This window comes from Cupressus sempervirens, chromosome 2, assembly GCF_028749045.1.
Source record: "Cupressus sempervirens isolate cs-2001-9-10 chromosome 2, ASM2874904v1, whole genome shotgun sequence".
NCBI classification, from domain to species: Eukaryota; Viridiplantae; Streptophyta; class Pinopsida; order Cupressales; family Cupressaceae; genus Cupressus; species Cupressus sempervirens.
Window position 1 is genome coordinate 377,471,607 of NC_143119.1, and position 23,101 is coordinate 377,494,707.

Sequence of the window (23,101 nt, forward strand, 5' to 3'; positions counted from 1 at the left end):
TTTTGTTAGATTTTCGTATAGCAGAACAGATGAATAATTATTGCCTTAAAAAATATTAGAAATTTATAATATACAAATTTAACAATGCAATAGATTTTGAGATGCATTTTCTTTAAGCATATGTCATATACTTCTCAAATCCATGTCTGGAAAATAAATGGCATTACAAATTCTATTCGTTTCTTCTGTGTGATATGCAGCTTTTGAAGCCTGCGTTTACCATTCTAGTCGATGATAAATCACATTCTTTTCTTCTATTGATTAGAGGGACTCATAGCATTAAAGATACATTAACAGCAGTTACTGGAGCTGTTGTACCTTTTCATCACACTGTTCTTGGTGAAGGCGGTGTAAGCAATTTAGTGCTAGGCTATGCACACTGTGGGATGGTTGCTGCTGCACGTTGGATATCACGGCTTGCAATCCCTTGCCTGACTGAGGCCTTGGAAAAGTATCCCGATTACAGGATAAAGGTAAATAGGCTTCCATTGTTGGTCATTTCCTTTCTTAAGTTCTGTTGCACTCATGCAATTTTTTCCATCAAAATGTAAAACATAGACGGGTTAAGTTCACCATCTCTGTCTTCTTCATGCTCTCATTTTTAAAGCTTAACATACGTAAAATTAGTTTTTTGGTATGGCAATATTCTCCAGTTAATGAAGAAAGTTAAGTATATTCACATTTTGCATCTGTTGTTGACAGAAACAAATTAAACACATTTTTTTGTTACCCATCAAAGCAAAGTGTTGGGTTCCAGTGGTATTTTCAGGCTTGTAAAAGATTTCTATTTTAAATTTTAAGGTGGTGTTGGGTTTACCACTCACAGTAACACTTGAATTACCCCTTGCTGTAACATTCCTACCATAGAGGGATGCTTTACTATATGTCTTCAAAATAATGCCATGGCTATTTGTCACCTCCCATAACAATTTGGTTTTATAAGTTAGATGAGAAATTATATAAATGTTTTACATAGTCCAAAATGATAGAATAATGGTATATGTCTTCAAAATAATGCCATGCCTATTTTCCACCTCCCACAACAATTTGGTTTTATAATTTAGATGAGAAATTATTTAAATGTTTTACATAGTTCAAAATGATAGAATAATGGTATGATCTTGTTATATTATACAGAGGAATGAACGTTTCTTATATATTTTTTACACAGACACTCCTAAAAGAAACAATTGTTGACAAAAGACATAATAGGAAACTTTCTTATACGGACTAAAGACGACTAGATGACCATTAAAGAAACATTCTGTCTTGGAAGATATTATTCTAATACCCTCCCTTAAATGGTTATTATACAGATTTCAGATCATTCTTTAGTGGCTGAGACTCCATGGATTTGCAAAATGTTAGAGACCAAAAACTTTTGCAGAAGAGTACGATGACTCGGAGCAAATTGCAAGAAACCATAAAAACCTAGAAATTGATGTTTGTATTAGAGAACCCGAAAAAGGATTTTTGAGGAATAATCGAACTCAGATAACAAAATCTTATGCGACCATTGCGGATTATAGATGACTGGATAGGATTTTTGTGGAAAACATTGATCGAAACCGAATGAGCATGGATTTCAAGAAAATGTTTCGGCTGACCCAAGAAAATAGAACGAAGACCCATAAGAGATCTCAAAAAACCTAGAAAGAATCTGAAATCAAAATAATATACCGACAACACAGAATTTGAAGCTTGAAGCGTGGAAACTGAGGTACCCAAAAAAAATTGACGACCTAGTTGAGATCTTGAAAAACCCATGAAGAATATGCAATTAGTTTTTCAAAACGACGCGGAGAAACAAAGTTCTGGATGAAACCCACCCCTCTGCCAAAAAAACTCAAAAAAATTGTAGGCAAGCTTAAAACAAAACTGTAGGTACAATTAGCTGTGCGATTTGCGGACAACTGTAGATGGGTTGAACGGAGGTAGAACAAGTAGACCCACAAAAATAATGCAAACTGATTTTTGAACATAAACCTTGACAATGGATAAACAAATTTGTTTCAGAAAAATAAAAAAACGTAAGATTTCATAATGAAATTCTTAATTTTAATTTTTTTTTCTTAGCTCTGATACAATTTTACACAATCCAAAATGATAGAATAATGGGATGATCTTGTTACATGAAACAAAGTAACGAACATTTGCTATATATATTTACAAAGACGTTTCTAAAAGAAACAAATGTTGAGAAAAGACAATAGGAAACTTTCCTATACAGACTAAAGATGACAAGATGACCATTGAAGAAACTTTTTCTAGTATAGTAAATTTTTTAATGTACTACTAAAGAACTCATTATTGTTTGCTGACATTATGGTTATGATTCAACTTCCAAAGGAGAATAATATAGGATCTCAAACTCAAAATTATTATCTTGAACCAGTTTGATGCACCTTACTTGAAATTGAATTGTTGTTATAATGAATTAACCATTGATCTACTTGGCATTATTTGTTACAAGATTCAAGAATTGGCAAATTAATGGATTTCTGGACGATTGATTGATTAACAGAGGAACAAATGTTTTCCTTATAAAGAATTACAAGGACGTTTCTAAAAGAAACAATGTAGACTGAAGACGGAATTAGGAACAAAATTGAAGATAGGATAGGAAACATTCCTATTTGGACTGAAGACAAAAGAGACAGGATAGAAAACATTCCTATCTAGACTGAAAGACGGACTATAGACAAGTAGTTGATCATTATAGAAAGTATTTATCTAAGAAGGTAATATTTTAATACCCTCCCTTAATGGTCAACGTACGGATGTTAGAACATTTTGAAATAACTGAGACCCTCCTTGGATCTACAGAATGCTGAAACCAAGAAGCTTTGTTAGAAGAGTGCTGTGACTCAAAACAGATTGCAATTACAAAACTTCATTTTTGTGGAAAAAATGGTAAAACCCAGAATCTCATGCAACCTTGTGTATTATAGACAACATGAAATGATTTTTAAAGAGAAAATCAACAAACCTCAAAAAAATAGAAATAGACTCAGAAAGCGAAAAATGTAGCTTTGCCTTGATCAGGAAGCTCGACAACTTGTGTTGTTGGCTAGGAAGTAGTTTGCCTTGCTTGGGCAGCCAAACGTTTCCGACACTCGAACTTCATATGGCCAAACTTGTGATAGTAATTACACTGTACATTTTGTTTCATAGAGCCATCCAGGGATTGAGTAGAAGGTTGATACTGGAAAGGCTAAGAAGATTGATGGTTGCCGATGTTCTGTTGAAAGGATTTTGCAGCAAATGCCTACTCTGAGGAGGCTGTAGAAGCACTGCTGCCAAACTGTTGTTTCCAACAATCCTGCTGTAGAAGTTTGGTGCATAATTCTGGAAACTTCAGATCAACATTAGTTGACGTAATGTTGAGTGTTTCTATGAAGTACTCATCAGGACGATGGTAGACTTTTCAGAGTGATGACTACCATATCCTCTTCCTCCATTTTCCGACCAATAGCGTCGAGCTGATCGCTGATGTCCTTAATCTTTGTCAGATGCTCTTGCAAGGACATACATTCATGCATCATAATGGAGAACAGCCGATTCTTCAGAAAGAATGCTCGACTCTTGTTAGATGTTTCATGCGGCTCCTTCAGATATTTCCAGATTTCTGCAGTTGACTTGCCGGAAGGAATCTACGGTAGTTGATCATCGATAACAGAGAGCTTGAGAAGCATAATAGCCTCTCGATTGCGATCATCAAACTTGTCCTGTTCTGCTTGGTCGGAGGTCGGACGAGTCTTTGTGCCTAGAACAAGCTCATCCAAATGATGATACTTGAAGATGGTTAACATGCGCTGCTTCCGATGGTTATAATTGCGGCCATTGAATCGTAGGTTGCCTTCCAACATCAGATTAGTCAAAGATGCCATTTCGAAGAATTCAGGTACAAAACATCGAGACTGAAATTCAACAGGCATGCATTTCAAAGCAAATTCCTAGCTGACCCAAAAAAAATAACAGGTACCCATAAGAACTGATACAAAACCCAGAAAGAATTTGAAGTCAGATTTCAAATTCGTAGGCTCAAAAATCGAGGCATGAAAAACAAGGCACCCACAAAAATCTAATGAAGACCCATTTGAGATCTTGAAAAACCCACCAAGAATCTATAATCAAAATTTTTTCTTCCGAGGTAAAAAAACTAGGGTTTCGAAGAAAACCTTAAGCGGCAACTATGGAGGTCAATGGTTGCAGAAAAACGACGGATTTCTGAGAAAGTAACACCCGAAAATGGAAGGTATGCTGTCAAAGAGGGTCGTGAATGCTGGATTCAACAAAACACAGCACCAAAACAGTGATTTCGGCATACAAAAGATGCGTTTTTTGCAAATGTTTTGCGGCTTTAGAAAAATGCGAGTTATGTGGTTTTTTAAAAAAAAACGGTAGTGATTTGCAGATACAGACCGACCATGGAAGCCATGATTTTCACCAAACACAAAGTCGTGAGTCTAAAGGACCAGACAATCTGTGCTAAAAGATACCAGTAAAAAACACGATTTGCAAAGGATATTAGGCAAAAGAAATCGCGATTTTCAGATACCAGTTGAGAATGGTAAAAAAGACCACAATTTTCATGCGATTTGCAGACCTCAGTTCGGAATTTCTCTAGATAGAAAACCCTAGGCGGGTTTTTGGAAAAAATAGCCGAAATAATTTTGGAAAAATTTAAACAAATAATTTCAAGAGGAAATTATAAATTTTTTCGAATTTTTTTAAGTATTTAGCTCTGATACCATGTTAACGGATTTTTGGATGATCGATTGATTAACAGAGGAACAAATGTGTTCCTTATAAAGAATTACAAGGACGTTTCTAAAAGAAACAACGTAGATTGAAGACGAAATTAGAAACTAAACCGAAGACAGGATAGGAAACATTCCTATCTGGACTCAAGACAAAAGAGATAGGATAGGAAACATTCCTATCTAGACTGAAAGATGGACTACAGACAAGTAGTTGACCATTATAGAAAGTATTTAACTAAGGAGACAATATCTTAATATTATTCAAGGTTACACGGGGATGTGTCCCTTGTGACCAAACCCTGGTCCTCGCCTCCTTGGCATTTTTGGGTTAGTGGGATGCAAAGAGAATGTCCCCCTGTTGTGGATGGTAAGAAATTGCCCAAAATGCTGGGAAACGGTGCCCACTGTCTCTAAATGGCTAGCCATCTTGGCAAGAAATGCTTCCAACATTCAAAGACATAAAAAAGCTCCTCATTAAAACTTGCATACACAAATTGAACTGGAACAAGTTTGACAACTTGTAAACATTCGATATTGGGTTAAATTTTCAGAGGACCCAAATTTGTGAATCTCAAATATGGATCACAATTTGGACTTCTTTATTAGACCTTGAACATTCATCATCCCCAAACGACATGAGAAGTTTCTAGCATTCAAAAGTGTAAAAAAGGTTGTCACTAAAGTTGCATATACAAATTGGATTGGAACAAGTTTGACAACTTGTAAACATTTAATATTGAGTTAAAATTTTTTGAGGACCCGTTGTTGCAAAAGTTTGCATGCTTGCTTGGTGTTTGACTTGCAAGCAACCTTGTGAAAAATGTAAACATCCTCCAAGTGTGGGGCCTTGAGCAAGTGAGTTTGAATCTTTGGAGAAAGTTGACTTCCTTTCCAATTAGGGTGCATTGTTGAACCAACCCAACATGTCTTGTTAAACAAGAGCAACACATCATCTTAAAACAACTCAACATGACATGTTCAATCAATCTAACACCTAAAACCTTACTACGAATTTAATAGGGAAAAGGAGAAGAAGGAATGTATAAAATAAAAGGGAGGTGGTGCACCTAGATTCAAAATTTGATCTCCTTCTGCCTACAATTGCACAAGACATCAAAAAACTATTCAAATTTGTGCACTTTCTAGTTTTATCAATTTTCTAAGACTATATGAAGGTTAGGGTTTAATAAGACATTACAAGGAACCTAAATATTAACAAATAAAATCTATTAATTATACTAACACAATCATGCAATCTGGAAATAGAGAAAATGCATCCAAACAAGAAGGCAAGATGATTTGGACTTAAAAAGAGGTAAAACAAATTTGATTAACACAAGGCAAGGCAATGCGTAGATTTACAAAAACACAAAATTCTGTAAAAGAGAAAAGTTTTGAAAATATGATACAAGGTTGCTTTTTTAATAACCCATGTAACTCAGGTTAAGCAGGAAAGTACAAAACCCTAACTAGACTATGGTGCCTACACTAATATTTGGCGTGTATCTTGATCTTTGGAAATGACAGGAAGGGGCCGTAATGAACTCTTCTTGCATTTGGTTAGAGGAAAGCAATGGCTTGACTCAACAACTAATATGGTGTCTAAAATGATATTTGATGGAGCAAAAATTGTCTCCAAACAATAAATAGGCATGAGCAGTACTTGATTTTCATTTGTTGAGACTGGTAGTTGTTACGTCTGTTAGCATGAATGCTGATGATATTCCTTCGGGGAGTATCCTAAGCATTGCCAGAGCATGTGGAGATCAGTGGCATGATTGACATGTTGCATTCATGATTGTGTTTGTCATTGATGACAACATAGTATGGTTTTTGGGAAGACTGGCGGAGTAGCTTACATTGAGCAAGGTCATATGGACAGAGGTTTGATGTTCAGGTCAAGCACAGTAAAGGATGTTTTCTACATTGTGTCCTGATGGTGGGGTTAAGTGCCCATCAAGTAAGGCAAAGATATGTAGAAGATATGCTTGATTTACAGAGAACACTATAGAGACAGAGTATCTAAGAAGTAGTTTATGATGAATGGATTGTATCTCCTAACAGAGATAGAATTAGGATATGCGAGAATAGACATTAATAGAGGACAGTTTGATGATGACATCAACGAGTGTGTAAGGTCTGGAGTCGCATGTGTGAAAATTTGTAAAGACTGTGAGTTGACAGTGTTGTGTAATTGCGAAATAACTAATTATCTTGATGTGGTACTATTATAATTAGTTGGGAAAGCCTCAAAGCCGACTCAAGGAATTGTTTTGAGGACATGGTATAAAGGAAAGTATTTGCTTTGATTGAGAAGTATGAATTGGATGCATGTGAAGTGCGAAGTGTGCGTACAAGAGCAAAGTATTTGGTAAATGCGAGTAAGCGATCCAAGGGATTATTGGATGCGAAGTTGGTGATCTAGTATCGAGATCAAAAGAAGAGTAGTCCGGTTGACAGGACAGAGAAAGAGGAAGTAACAATATAGTTCATTTCTATTACTCTGCAAGACATAATATAAAGATCATTTGGATAGTGGGTTCATTGGTCTTGCTTGTTTGGACAGTGGGTCCGTTTACCTTCTACAACTCCTAACAGGATTGGAATCTCCTAACAGGGATTCCAAGTCTCTTAATAGGGATTGATATGTACTGAATGTTTTTATTGACTCCTAATAGGGTCCATCCTCTAACAAGGAATATTTATATTAGTACATCATTTTGTGGTACCATCCCCACTGGGGTTTTCCTTCTGATCAAGGGCTTCCCTAGTTAACATATTTGGTGTTATTGTGTATGAGTATCTTGTTATGGTTGTTGAATATATTGCTCATATGGTTAAGGATTAATAAGGTTGATAATTGTTGTAATAGCTGGATAATTGATTCACCACCCCCCACCGCTCTCAGTTATATTGTGGAGTTAACAAAAGCCATAGATAAGTAGTTGGAAGTAGCTCCACATTCAATAGCAAGCTTCTACATGGTTAAACCCTTCGTCACCGTTGGATATCAAAGCCAAACCATCAGTTTGAATATCAACCATCTATTTTGGAGCTTTGCTCATGATTGAATGAACAAGATGCAATAGGGAATCTCCTCAAAGTATTTCAAACAATATAACACAAGACACATGCCCCCTAAACCCCCATACACTTGGTTCGGGAATTCCCTAGGATGAGAAGTTGGCATTCCCAAGTCCCCTCACCATTGCCTTTGTGCCACCATCTCACCCCTAGGATGTTGCTAGAACTCATGGATGTGGGGAGGCGTAGAGGGATGATTAGAGGCCTCCATTCACAACATTTTGAAACTTTGCACTTGTTTTGACATTATATTATCATGCTACTCGTTGAAATCATCTTTATGATACAAATATTTCTGATATAATAGGAACTCCATTTGCCATTTCGCCAATTTATAAATATAGTATTCTAATTTCTAATATGTAATTTGACGTGCAATGTGCCATTGTTCATTATTCAAGTACATAGTATTTCATATTTGTCATTTGCAATTGTGCTGTTTGGTATTTAGTATTTTACTTGTACTGTTATAATTTTAAATCAAATTCTTCTATTTGCTGATAATTTGAATCATTTAATCTTATCAGATTTCTTCAATCCATTTGAATGTTAAATTTTTGTTTTTGGATTTGATTGTGTATGTTTTTTGCCATCAGTGTTTCGGAACACACTTTGTGATCCATCATCAGCATGAGTTAATGCAAGAATGGAATAGTAAAATATTTTACTATGATGGATCACATAGGATGGGAGAATGCAATATTTTACTATTCTATTCTTGCATTCATCTCATCTTGATGATGGATCACATAGTGTGATCCAAAATGTTGATGCTAAAAAAACATACACAATCAAATCCAGGAACAAAAAATTGAAAATTTTAAATTTTTAGTATTTGGTCGTTCAATATTCAATGTTCAAAGTGAAAACTTCAATGTCCAATTTTCAAGTATTCTGTATTATGTATTGGGTATGTTGCAATTTTGTTATGTTTTTATATTTGGTATTATAATTTATTTGTCGAGATACTATAATATATCATTTCAAGTACTATATATATAGTATATTACAAGAGCCCCCCCACCCCCTTGTCGACGTTCCTAGCAGTTGTCAAGCTGAAACCCTTTCTGTCATGATATCCTCCAGTGCCTGTGTTACATTAGTTTAAAATAGAACCGTGGATCAAACTTGGTTTTTTAAAGATCGGATGGTCTAGTGCAATTTCACAATTTTGACAAGATGTCAAGAAAGATTCTTGCGATACTGCAGTAAACTGTTGAAGCAGACCCTAGTCTACAATGCCATGTGACATCATATTACAGCACCGCAAGCTGACACATATATTACAGCACCGCAAGCTGACACATATATTACAGCACCGCAAGCTGACACATGCTGACGTCATCTCCCCTTGCAATGTTGTGAGAAGATAGATGTCAAAAGCATAAATGGGATTTCGTGGTAGCAAGTGACCTTAGGTGAAAGGGCTGGTAAATAGGTGGTACAAAGGGACTTGAGCCGGTAATTTTAAGTGGATTGACAAGGTTAGCCATGAATTTATAACATGGCAAAGAGGCTAAGGCATGAAAGGTGAAAGGGTTTATGGTTGAAGCATTAGGTGCAACATATGTCGGCCTTTCTTGTTTGACAGAGTTTTAGCCAAAATATGATGAAGATGCATTAAACCAATTATCTTTGATGGGCGAATGATGGTACAAAATGCCGACATTTCTGGTTACTCAAAGGGATTCTTGCTTGCTAAGCATAATACCAGTTACTTTTACAGTCCATTAGACATGGAGTCAAGATTGCAACATGAAAAGACCAAAAGATCAAAATTTTGCTATATCAAGGAGGGGCATAGCTTGCACTCTTTTCTTCTTGGAAAGAAAAATAACTAAACTACCATGTAAAGTATTTACATGGAAAAAACATCAAACAATGCCAATAACCAGCTTTTCAAAGTAGTTGCCCTTTTCTTCATTTTGAAACATCTGATTTACCCAAGAACCATTTTCCTGCCATCATTGTGGTAGCTGTACTAAGTTATTCCACTTGAATGAAATGGTAAAGAAAGGACTCTCCCGTCTGATCATGTTTCTCACAAACCTTTTGGGGAATAGGATCTGCTTTCTCACTTTGCTTATGAATTATTTCATACCAGTCACCATTTTTATTCCTGAATATATGTTGATCAGTTGAGTAGAGGAAAGAATGAGATTATGGAGCTCAACAGGGAGCTTAAGTATACTCATGAGGCATTGGATGATACATAGATTGTTCTTCATGAAGTACAAAATCAGGTTAGGATCACAAATCATACTAGGGAGCATGAGAGTAAAGAAAGGCGGGAGTTTTTCCAAAAAGTCATTAATGAATTTGATAGCATTCAGTAGACTTATGACTTGGATAGTTGTCCCAAAACACCAAATACCAAAATTTCAGATCACATTCAGTTTGTAGACAATCCCTTGTTTGAAGTAGATGCTGATTGGACTTCTGATAATCCCCTTTTCAAAATAAATGAGGGAACTCTTTTTGATTGTCATGAGGAGGATGATCTTGACTTCAGAATTTTGGATCCAGAGACAATTCCTAGTGGTGTATCTTGGTCACAGGATTGGTGTGGTGAATTGACTACGGTTGTTCATCCTTTGATCAACCCATATTTGGTTCCCGATTCCAATGTATATATGAGTTGGATGGATTTCATACATTAACCATTGAATAGATCTTGGTGGAGGATTAATGAGAGTTATGTTTGGATCATAGGGGATGGTTTTTCAACTTATTCTTACTCATAGCATCTATGTACTTAGGGGTTCTCTAGATTGATGATGATAGTATGGTATTTGATATGCCCATGATGTTGATTTCAGCTATTGAGTAGCTTGTTTCTTACATCAACATAGCCCCTTGATACATTTCTATCTCATCATTTTTGATGGTCATGAACATGGTTTGGGATCTTGGCATTATTAGCATGTTGGATGTATTGTGGGAAGACAGTGAATGGCTTTGCAGTTCTTAGTCCTTCATTCATATCACAGTAGTGCAGCGGATTGTCAGAACATTTTTCATGATGTTGATATGGGACCTAGGTATTGTGGTTGCATGCTTGTAGTTGTTTGAGGGCAAACAATCTCGATAGGGGAGGACTGCAATGTCCCCTTTTCTAGGACATTAAAAATTGATAGGCCAATCCAATATATGACCTTTGAGGACTTAATACAGGATTATTAAGTCAATTTTAATGAAAGAAGAGTGAATAAGAGATGAGTTGGCATGAGGGATAGGGACAGGAATACAAAAGTTGAAGGGTCACAGGTTGGGTCTTTAAAAGGAGGAGAAGCTCATTTTTGGATGCTTGGTTTATGATTCAGATTTCAGTTTCTCTCTTGAGAGAGTTATTTGGAAAGCTTCAACTTTCATCCAACTTGAGAACGTAAACCCTCGTGTCGGTAGACAATGGACGCAAACCCATTGTCCGTGGAGATGTCACACCAGGTGTCTCACATGTGCTTACAGGTTCTTTTCTTAGTTTTCCAATCCGACTATAAAATTATGTTTAAGATTGGATTTTTGAATGCTAGTTATTGTATTGCTGATGTATAATGCAATAACATATTTTAAGGTATTTAATGAGAATCTATTGGTTTATATTGTTGGTTTATAATGCATATTCATATGTTTATGTTTTAAATTTTTTTTGAGATAAAATCGGGCCAATATCCAGTTGGGATATTTCATTCATGATTTTCAGTTGCCCACTAATCCAAAATCAGATTTGGAAGACCTTCAAGAAGGGTATTAAGCTCTTGGATTATACCCTCTTCCTCCTCATCATGAGAAGTATATTTCATGTTTTCAGGACAAAGTATGTAAGGTTCCATATGCTTACTAGCCATGGGTTATGCTTTTATGAAAACCTTGTTAATTTATAAGATCGATTTGGTGGAGATAGAAACTAACTAATATTGATTGAAATACTGTCCTGATTTCTTTCTTAAAACTCCAAGAATTACTTTCCTTTCAATTCAATGAGATCGAATGGTGAACAAAAAACTTCTCTTAAAATGATCGAATACACACACACACACACACACACACACACACACACATATATATATGCACAAAACTTACTGATCGAATGAGAGCGGAAGGTAGACTGAAATGCATTGATGCCTATGTATTACAGTGCCTTGTATTGATGTTTTCCATTAGTCATCGAGAGGTATTAAATATATTACAGTGCCTTGTATTGATGTTTTCCATTAGTCATCGAGAGGTATTAAATAGAGTGGGAAACATGGCCTTGTAGGGTTATGACCCTACGTTGGCACTGCCGATTATATGATAGTCGATACTTGATCGATTCTTTAACAAATTGACTTGATCATAATTTAAATGATATATTAATATATGTTGATGATAATTATATATGTATATGTATATGTAGATATAAATGTATATGTATATGTATATGTATATATATATGTGCATATTATATCAGACTTTGATTTCTATATATATATATATATATATATATATTATCATATATTACTTTTGGAATTTACTTCAATTCACTATGAGGCTAATTTCTCAACACTCCCTCTTTAGGAAAGAGGAAATTGAAGCAATTATAATACAAGATTAAACACCACCTTAAGTGTAGTCTATCATAGATTTAAGTTATGGTGTTCGACAAGATTTGGCCCAAAGAACCATAACAAAATGATTTTCATGGTGTCCGACAAAATTCAACCTGAAGAACCATGATGAGTTGGTTATCAAGGGGTCTGGCAAAATCCGGCCCGAAGAACCATGATAACACTTGCTCCAACACATTTTTGTGTTAGGAGATAGATCAACTATTAATAAGGTCGTCATCTTACAATAGTGACCTCACACATACGAAAGATCGTCACCTTTCTTAACACACAATTTGCAAACAATCTAATTTTCAATTATTCATAAATATATTAAATTACAAATGTATTTACAAACTTGTCATGCCAAATTTACCTCTAAAGTACTCTATTTTCAACCTTGCAAGAGGCTTGGTGAAAATGTCAGCATTATGCTCATTAGTGCTGATATAAATTGGTTTGATGACATTTCTGTCAACCATGTCTCTTATGTAATGGTATGGAGTCTCGATGTGCTTTGATCGATTGTGGAAGACAAGATTAGTGGAAAGTTTGATGCAGCTCTGGTTATCACAATGAGTCATTGTGGAATTTAGTTGCTTTCCAATAAGTCCAAATAATGTCCTTCTCAACCATATTGCTTCGTGAGCTCCCATGGAGGCTGCCATATATTTAGTTTTGGTGGAACTCAAGGCAACTGTTGGTTGTTTTCCATTGAACCAAGATATCGTTGCTGATCCAAGGCTGAAGCAACACCCTGTAGTACTTTTGCAATTTATGGAACAACCAACCCAATTGGAATTAGTATATTAGATATCCTTCAAGTTTAATCTCAACATTTTTGTGCATCAAATCAAGACCAATAGTACCACATAGATATCTCAAGATATGTTTAGCAGCCATCAAATGAATCTTCTTTAATTCACATATGAAATGACTTTAAGACATTGGTGGCATAGCAGATATGAGGCCTATTGTTTTCTAAATACATAAGTGATCTAGTGATCTGTCTATAGAGAGTGGGATCAATAGATTCTGAATTCACAAAGTCTTCTTTTAGCTTGTGTAGATTTGTTTCCATCGGAGTTGCTAGAGGTTTGCAACCCATCATACCAAATCTAGTTAATATGTCATGGGTGTACTTCCCTTGATTTAGAAAAATATGATCTTTATTTTGCCTAGATCTTTCATTTCAAATTCAGCTACAAGATCTTGTTTGCATCTTTCAATTAAATGATCTTCACTTGTTATTAATAAGTCATCAACATATTAAACAAGCACTAACATGTCACCATTGCATATTTTGAAATATATGTTAGGATCAACTTTGTTTTTGGAGTATACTAGTTTGGAGAGGTAGCTATCTATCCTTTCATACCAAGCTCATGGTGCTTGTTTGAGGCCATAAAGAGCATTCTTTAGTTTACATACATATAGGTTCTTATCTTTTATAACAAACCTTTAGGTTGTTTGATGTATACTTTTTAATTAATGACACCATTCATAAATGCGGTCTTGACATCCATTTGATGTATCATGTCACCATTACATATTTTGAAATATATGTTAGGATCAACTTCATTTTTGGAGTACACTAGTTTGGAGAGGTAGCTATTTATCCTTTCATACCAAGCTCATGGTGCTTGTTTGAGGCCATAAAGAGCATTCTTTAGTTTACATACATATAGGTTCTTATCTTTTATAACAAACCTTCAGGTTGTTTGATATATACTTTTTCATTAATGACACCATTCATAAATGCGGTCTTGACATCCATTTGATGTATCTTCCATCCTTTGGATGCTACAATTGTAATAATTGTTCTCACTAAAGTATATTGAGCAACTGGAGCAAATGTTTCTTCATAATCAATACCTGCCTTTTGAGAGAAACCTCGAGCAACAAATCTCACTTTATGTTTTTCAATACTACCATTTGAAGCATACTTGATTTTGTATAACCACTTTGATGAAACAATTGATTTGTCTTTTGGCCTAGGTACAATATCCCAAACATCATTTTGTAATATGGATTGATATTCTTCGACCATAGCATCTTTCCATGCTTGACAAGATGGGGCTTCTTCAATAGTTGATGGCTCAGATTTTGTAAGCTCAGTTACTAGTGTAGTGTAACATGATTTATTTTTGGTTTTCTTGCTCTCTCTAGAGATTTCACTTGGTTCAACATTATTTTCTTCAATCATTTTCTTTGCCCATAATGGCCTTTTCTTGATATTAGAAATGTCTCTATTTTCAGTGTCTGGTAATAGTTCATTCCCTTCTGATATGTTCTCCCTCTGATTTTCAGTGTGCAGATTTTCATCTAATTCTGTGATAAGCTCATTTTTTGTACTAGTGGATAGTTTTAAGGCAGTTTTTTCTTCAAATTTGACATCTCTGCTGATTTCAATTGATCTCTGCCCAGGTATATAGACCCTATACCCTTTGGTGTTTTCATTGTACCCAACAAATATACCTTTCTTCTTGGATGGTTCCAACTTGGTTCTCTTTTCTTTAGGTATGTGAATGTAAACGGGGCAACCAAGTATTCTGAGATGACTTAGGTCAGGTTTAATTCCTGTAAAGGCTTCTTCAGGGGTTTTGTTTTCTAGGATTGAGTGTGGGCATCTGTAGAATGAGAATTGTAAATTTTGATCATGTAGCATGGCTTTTGTTGCTTCAACAATGGTTCTGGTTTTCCATTCTGCCACCTGATTCTATTGAGGATTATAAGGTACAGTCCCTCTTAATCACAACAGAGGTGTAGAAGTCTTTGAAATTTTCAAAGGTGTATGCACCCCCATTGTTTGATCTTAGAGTTATTCTTTTTGACGTTTGATTTTCCACAATTGCTTTGAACTCTTTAAATTTCAATAGAACTTCATTTGATTCTTTGACCTTTAGAAAGTAAATCTAGGTTTTCCTAGAAAAATCATCAATAAAGATTATGAAGTATGACTATCCTCCTAGAGAAAGTGTTGGCGTAGGTTCACATAAATCAGTGTGGACTAGTTCTAGAACTGATTTAGATTTGTGTTCACTTGGAGGAAAAGATCTTTTTACAGTCTTTCTAGAGCACATCCTTGACAAATGCCTATATGGTTTGAATTTAAGTTAGGTGTTCCAATGGTGATTTTTTCCATATTTGGTAGTGTACTGAATCCAATATGCCCAAGCCTTCTATGCCATATTTCATTAGGGTTTGTTGCTTCATGATTTAGAGCTCGCTTTTGGATGTTACACAATTTATATAGGGTTCCATCTCTAGACCCTATGGTGATAGCATTCTTGAGGTTAGAGTTTTTAGGCTAGTGCAAAACTTTGTCTTCATTAAAGGTGACTTGATACCCTTCATCTGCAATTCCAAAGATGGATACTAGACTCCTTTTTATGCTAGGTACAAAAAGAACATCTTTCAATTTTAGAGTAATCCCAGTTCTTGATTGTATAGACCATGTCCCAATTCTTTTTACTGGAAAGATGGAGTTATCTCCAATGGTGACTCCTTCAGTGAGATAACTTCCAAAAGTTTTAAACTTATGTTTGAATCATGTTATGTGACGAGATGCACCACTGTCTATTGTCTACACATTTTCGTTGGATTTCATCTCACTTGATAGAGCTGAGTAGAAAAATATATTTTCTTCCTTTTTTGTTTCGGCTAAGGAGGGTAGAATTTTTTCCATTTCTGGACAAAGTTTGAAGTTATGTCCAAATTTCTCACACTTGTAACATTGAACTTTGGAGAAGTGTTTATATTGTGATTATTGTTTCCTTTTAGTTGATCATTTATCTTCCCTTTATGTTTAAATTTTCTCTTCTTCCCTCTGTTATTAGAGACTGAGAAAAGAGCTTCATTTCCTTCCTCTTGATTTGAAATGATCCCTCTAGAAATTAGTCTTGATTCTTCTGAGGTGTAATCATTTTTAAGTTGATCAAAAGCTGGTATTGAAAGTCTGCTGACGACTTGGATGAATGCTTCCCAAGATATAGGTAGTCCTTTCAGTGCTATTATGGATAATTCTTGATCTTCTACTTTGTTTCCAATAGAAGATAGTTGATTCTTTATTTTGGATATTCTTCCAAAGTAGCATGAGATTGACTCTTCTTTATTCATATTTATATTCATAAGTTGATTTTCTAATGTAAGCAATCTACTTGAGTTGTTGATATCCAATGTATCCTTAATTGTATTAAATACTTCAAATGCTTTCTTGAGATTTGATATGGAAGGAAGAATATGATCTTTTACTGAATCAACAATGATTTTCCTTGCATTGTTATTTCGCCTTTTCCAAGTGGCCTTTTCCGTCTCGTCTTCAGGTATTGAAATGTTTGTTTCAATTAATGATTCTAATTCCAATTCTTCAAGGATTGTTGTAATTCGAATTTTCCATGAGAAGAAATTTGTTGCTTCTTCAAGCCTATCCTCAACTCTAACATTGTTTGCCATGATGTTTGTTTTAAGAAATTAGTTTAGCAATCTCTCTACCAATTTAGCTCTGATACCATGTTAATTTATAAGATCGATTTGGTGGAGATAGAAACTAACTAATATTGATTGAAATACTGTCCTGATTTCTTTCTTGAAACTTTAATAATTACTTTCCTTTCAATTCAATGATATGATCGAATGGTGAACATTAAACTTCTCTTGAGAGCAGATCAACTTCAGATAATGGAATATATATATCATTGATAAACTATTGAATGATATGAATCATATATATATATATATATATATATATATATATATATGCACAAAATTTACTGACCGAATGGGAGCGGAAGGCAAACTGAAATGTATCGATGGCTGTGTATTACATTGCCTTGTATTGATGTTTTCCATCAGTCATCGAGAGGTATTAAATGGAGTGCTAAACATGCCCATGGGGGCATGACCCTATGTTGGCATTGCCGATTACATGATAGTTGATACTTAACTTGATCGATTCTTTAACAAACTGACTTGACCATAATTTAAATGATATATTAATATATCTTGATGATAATTTTATATGTATGTATGTATGTATGTATATATGTATGTATGTATGTATATATATATGTATATATGTAAATGTATATGTAGATATATATAGATATATATGTGCATATTATATCAGACTTTGATTTCTATTAACATATATATATATATATATATATATATATATATATATATATATATATATATATATATATATATATATATATATATATATATATATATATATATATATATATATATATATATATGACTTATTGAATTTGCTTCAATTCACTATGAGGCTATTTTTTCAACAAACCTTTGTACCATGCCTAGTTCTAAACAACATGTGTGACCAATCATAGGATATTTACTTGAGTATTTTAGAAGTGAATTCTCTTGATATACACATGGCAAAGTGTGCGGGGAGGTCTCTGACTGATACATCTTGCAAGACAATGCACAACTGGGTCATGCATGCAAGGACAATTTTAAAATTTTCAATACCTCTACTGTCTTTATAGAGTGCCATCAAATTGGACAATCCCCTTACTCATAGATTCATGTTCAATAAGGCGAGGAATCTTTTTGGGCACGATTGAGCTACTAGCTTCTAAATCTATTATGCAATTGTGAACTAATCTATCTCCTATGATCATAGAGAGATAAAAGGGAGGTGGCTTAATGATTGTGCTTGAGTTGTTTTCCCTCATGGGTTGTGTCTGTTAGTGTAAATAATTAATTATTATTTACACTTTACTTAAGTTTACTTAGGTTAATGCATTATTTTATTATTTATTAGTTAGACACCTAGGAGTATGCGTACTCATATGAGTTGTCTTGTTGACAACACAAGAGTTAGCAACTCTAATTTAGCACATGGTGTCTACAACACTGGAGTTTGCATAATCAACTGATTTGTCATGTAGACAACACAGTTGTTCGCACTCTAAATAAACACATGGTGTCTACAGCATAATTTTATGTGACACACGTATGTAAGCTTATCCTCTCATCATCGCACTAACTTCTGTGTTCAATTTAGGATAATCCACTCTTGGTGGACATGTGCTTAGTTGTGAGGCCTATCATTTTGCTAACTCCTAGTCATTCTAGAGGCCTTTATATACAGACACTTCTAGTGTACTTGTACATCAATTATTGAATGATCTTATATCCAAAGATTTAGACATCACTTCATTCTCATATTGTTATTATGATCATAAATCATTTGGTCCATATTGTGCTTTGTTCTTGAGCTTCTTGATCTTGGCATTATTTTGCCCTAAGGCAAATTCTTACATGGTATCAGAGCTATACCAAATTCTTACAGTGTCAAGCTGGTTGAAGCTGATGATCCACTTATTGTTGTAGCGCCTTCTAATTATATGGTTTAGCTCTTCTTGCAACAAATCCCTTTGTGATGGGATTAAGAGGCCATTCCATACAGACACATCGAGATTAGTCTTCTTCATTTACTCCACAATGTTGAAATGAATCTTTAGGCCTTGTTTTGATGTAGGATCCACTTTAGGCTCCTTTGGCCTTTTGCTGCTTTGATTTTTATTCTAATTTAAATCTGGGACAATTGTTTTGTCTGGTGTCTTTGGGATTGTGGTATGTGAGGCTGCCTTTGAAATTGCAGCTCGAGCTGTCATGGAAGGTGAGAAACTCTCCACAGCCCTCTTTTTACTTCTCGTGTTTGTGCCATGGCATCACTACTTGTCTGATTCATACCACAAAGATCTGTCTCCTGCAATTGGCATAAGAAGAATCTCCTTACATCTAAGCTTGATATTTAATTTAGATTGATTTGTTTCATATTGTTGTCTTGAAGTTGGTGGTTGAGCTTGAGCAACCATAGCTTGAGATAACCCCCACCTTGACACATAGTTTGAATATGAGGTCGATTGCAAGCTGAACAACCACCCTACTTGTGAGCAAGATTGTTTTGACATGGGCCAAGTATTCTTGTTGGGTTTATAGTTGTAAGGTGGCATTTTTCAAGAGCTTAGCATGGTTCCATGTATTTTGCCCTTGAGGAGGTGGTCTATTATGCTGATAGCCTTGGTTTTGTGTTTGATTAGGCATGAGACTTTGAATCTGTTGTCTTTTGCGCATTACAACCTTATTGTTAAAGTTTTGTATTGTTAAACCTTGATCCTAAAATTTCTTGTCCATGATCTGCATAATGGCTTTGAGTTTATCTAACCCATTAGAAGATGTAGAAGGTGATGGAGTAGCTATGAGGGGTTGGCCTGCTAACAACTGGATTAGGGGCTATAGTGGGTTTTTGAGTAGGCCTCTTGGAAACAGAAGCATTGGAGCCCTAAGAGCTAGTTTCCCAGCTTGTATTAAAAAATTTCAGTCCTTATGTCTATATCATATGCAGCTGGTAGAGTATCTCAATCCATTGTTTGTATTGTTTGGGCTATGTCACAGTTAAAAGCTTTGATATGTGTTAAATGACAAGTCCAGGAGGTGGCTTCATTCAAGCAAGAATTCTTTCCCTATCTTCTGAAATCTATAGCTGACATTTGTCATGAACTCATGGGGTGCTCTTTCGATTGTAGTCAACTCCTCTACTATTGACAAATGACCACTCTTGTTTCAAAATGCTTGCGAAACCCTTCACCTAGCCCATCCCATTTATGGATAGACTTGTGGGATAATCCTCTCTGCTACTGCACGTCTTTTTCTTTTAGTGATGAGGCCAGAAGTCTAACGACAATGTCATCCTTTGTAATACCATGAATATTACAGATATTTGAGACTTCTTGGATGTGTTCTATAGGGACAATAGAGGTTTCACCGAGGAAATCTGATAGAGTTTTTAATGCAGCTATTGTTATGGCATGCCTTTGAGCTAATGTGAGAAGGCTGCTGCCATTGAAGGGGAAAACTGATTTCGAGGGACAGCCATATGGAATAGTGATCTATTCATATGAATGGATGGAATCATAGGTTGTGATAATATAGCTATTAGAGGACTAGAAAGAGACCTAGGGGATGGAGCAAATGCTTCTAAACCCCTTACTAGTGACAATGAAAATCTGCTTTTCATTCTAGAATTTGATAATGAGAGCTATGTATATTGAGAATTACCTCTAAAAGATCCTCTTGTTTTTATTTTGGTCATTAACTGTAGAAAATCTGGCCTGGAAACTAAAATGGAAGTGGTGTTGGCAATTGCTTTGAAAATATGCCTCGTGTAGGCTGGAATGCTAAGAAATGCAACGGATCTCTTAGCATAAGCACTGAAATTCTCTTTTTTTGACACCATCTAATCAGTAGGTTTTCTTGCATCTTCTTGGAAGTTTGCCCCACTATGCATGCTAGAAATTGTTGTCACAAAATTCACACCTATACCACAGTAACATGTTAAACTAGACACACATTGTGTTCAAACAACTTAACATGGTGTGCTAAACTAATCTAACACCAAAAAACCTATTGCTGACCTATCCTAACAACTTTTTAGGGAAAAGGAGAAGAAGGAATGCAGAAAATAAGGGGAAGGTGATGCACCTAGATATGAACATTAATCTCCTTCCGCCTATAACTGCACAAGACATCAAAAAACTATCCAAACTTATGAACATTCCAGTTTTGTCAATCTCCTACAACCATATGAAGGTTAGGACTTAAAGACATTGCAAGGAACCCTAATTGGAGTAGGTTTTGGTTGTAGAAGGATAATTATTCAAATTAGATCAAAATATGATTTTTGGCGTGTATCTTGATCTCTAGAAATGACAGGAAGAGGCCGCAAGCAATGCTCTCTGCAGTTGAGGAGAGGAAAGCCATGCCCCAACAGCAGATCTACAACTGACATGGCGTCTGAAGTGATCTATGATTGATCAAAAGTCATTTGCATACAATAAATGGGCATGGGCAGCACTTGGACTGTGTATGTAGAGATTGGGAGTAATTACAACACTACTTGAAGTCAACAAAAGCCATAGAGAAGTCTCTGGAAGTGGCTTTGCATTTAGTATCAACCCTCTGCTTGATTAAACCCTTTGTAGCTGTTGGAAATCAAAACCGGACCCACTAGTTTGATTATCATCCGTTGATATAGGAGCTTCATGCGCAATTCGACGAACATGATGTAGTTGGGAATCTCCTCAATGTGGATTTAAAACAGAACCTTGATCATAGATGCTTTTAGATTAGATGGCCTAGTGCAAACCTGCAGTGTTGACAAGATGTCAGAATAGATTCCCGCAATATTGTGCTAGATTGTTGAAAGAGATCCTGGCCTGTCATGCCACATGACATCTTATTGCAACTGCAAGCAAACACATATCGACTTAAATCTCCTCTTCGGATATTGTGGGAGGATAAGTGTCAAAAGTTTGAGTGGGGATGGTAGGGCAGTGGGTGACCTTAGGAGAAGGGGCCGGTATAAAGAGGGTACAAAGGACTTTAGCCAGCAACTTTAAGTGGATTAATGGGCTCAACCAGTAAACAAAAATTATAACATATCGTGTTAACAACTAATGTCAGATAACATGACGTGTCGGCCTTTTTTGTATGACAGTTTTAGCCCATGATAAAAGTGTTTCAGATTGGCTATCTTTGATAGGCTAATGGTGGTATAAAATGCCAGCAAGGTCCAATTTTGTGAATCCCAAATATGGATAACACTTTGAACTTATTTATCAGACTCTGAACATTTTTCTTAATAAGAGATGTTTTCCGCAATGCAATTATTTAGAGATGCCACATTATTAGCCAAGTAAGTCAATGTTTTTTTTAAGACTGTAAAGTAGAAACAAGTCCAAGTGGGCTTTGACATTAACTAATGGTTATAAGCTGGCATAAATTGTATTTATGTTTCATTCCTGCATCAAAGTACTGAAGTTGAAGGCTTATTTGGTGTTTCAGAGAAGACATTTTGTGATTTCACAGTAATTTTGTCATTAAAAGTTATATAATATTAAGACACATTATATTATTTTGAAAAATTCATATATATACAGAAAATAATTTATACACTGCTGTCCCCTGCCATCCCCTATTTTTGGACATCTAGGAAACATCCCAGAAATGCTTCCCCTGTTGTTCACCTGTCCCCCATCCCCAAATTGCCATGGGATATAGGCATTATTTTATTCAGACTGAGAGTGCACTTCATGTTAATTTTAATTGGCCGGTTCTGATTACCTGATGCAAAAGGCAACTGCTGTAATATATAAAACATTATTGTGTGTGGTTTTGCTAATAACTTTGGACACACCTTGCTTCTTGACACTATACATCACAATTGTTATATATATATATATAATGTGTATCTGGAAAATACTGTGTATTTAGTATTAATGTCTACTCTTTGCAGAGTTTTCAAACCTACATTGTGTTGTTTTTTCTTTCATGTATTATCTAGTCTTTAAATTCTCCAGCTGCTGAAGTACCATATTTTTTGAAATTTAAAGCACGTTTTATTCCAATATTTTGAAATTGCCTCTATGTACTTCTGCCATATATTTTCCCTATCATTTATTTCTCTTCTTAAACTAGTCATTTCAACCATTTTTTTATTAACGGCCATCTATCAAGATCAGTAACTCTGCTATTATGGTTTATTAGGATAAATTTTTTAAGAATTTTATAATTTTTTTAATGTAGCTCAAATTTAAATTTAAAATTCGCTCTTTTGGCACCCAACAA

At 35.2% G+C, this 23,101-nt stretch overlaps 1 protein-coding gene across 1 annotated transcript in view; it reads left to right on the forward strand.

Annotated features, from left to right (window-relative positions):
- Positions 1-23,101, forward strand: part of LOC149572714 (uncharacterized) — a 66,751-nt gene that overhangs the window by 15,209 nt on the left and 28,441 nt on the right. The window contains exon 3 of the mRNA XM_089813801.1: positions 201-473. Within this exon, the coding sequence (XP_089669927.1) occupies positions 201-473 (273 nt within the window). The remainder of the gene's footprint in view (positions 1-200; positions 474-23,101) is intronic.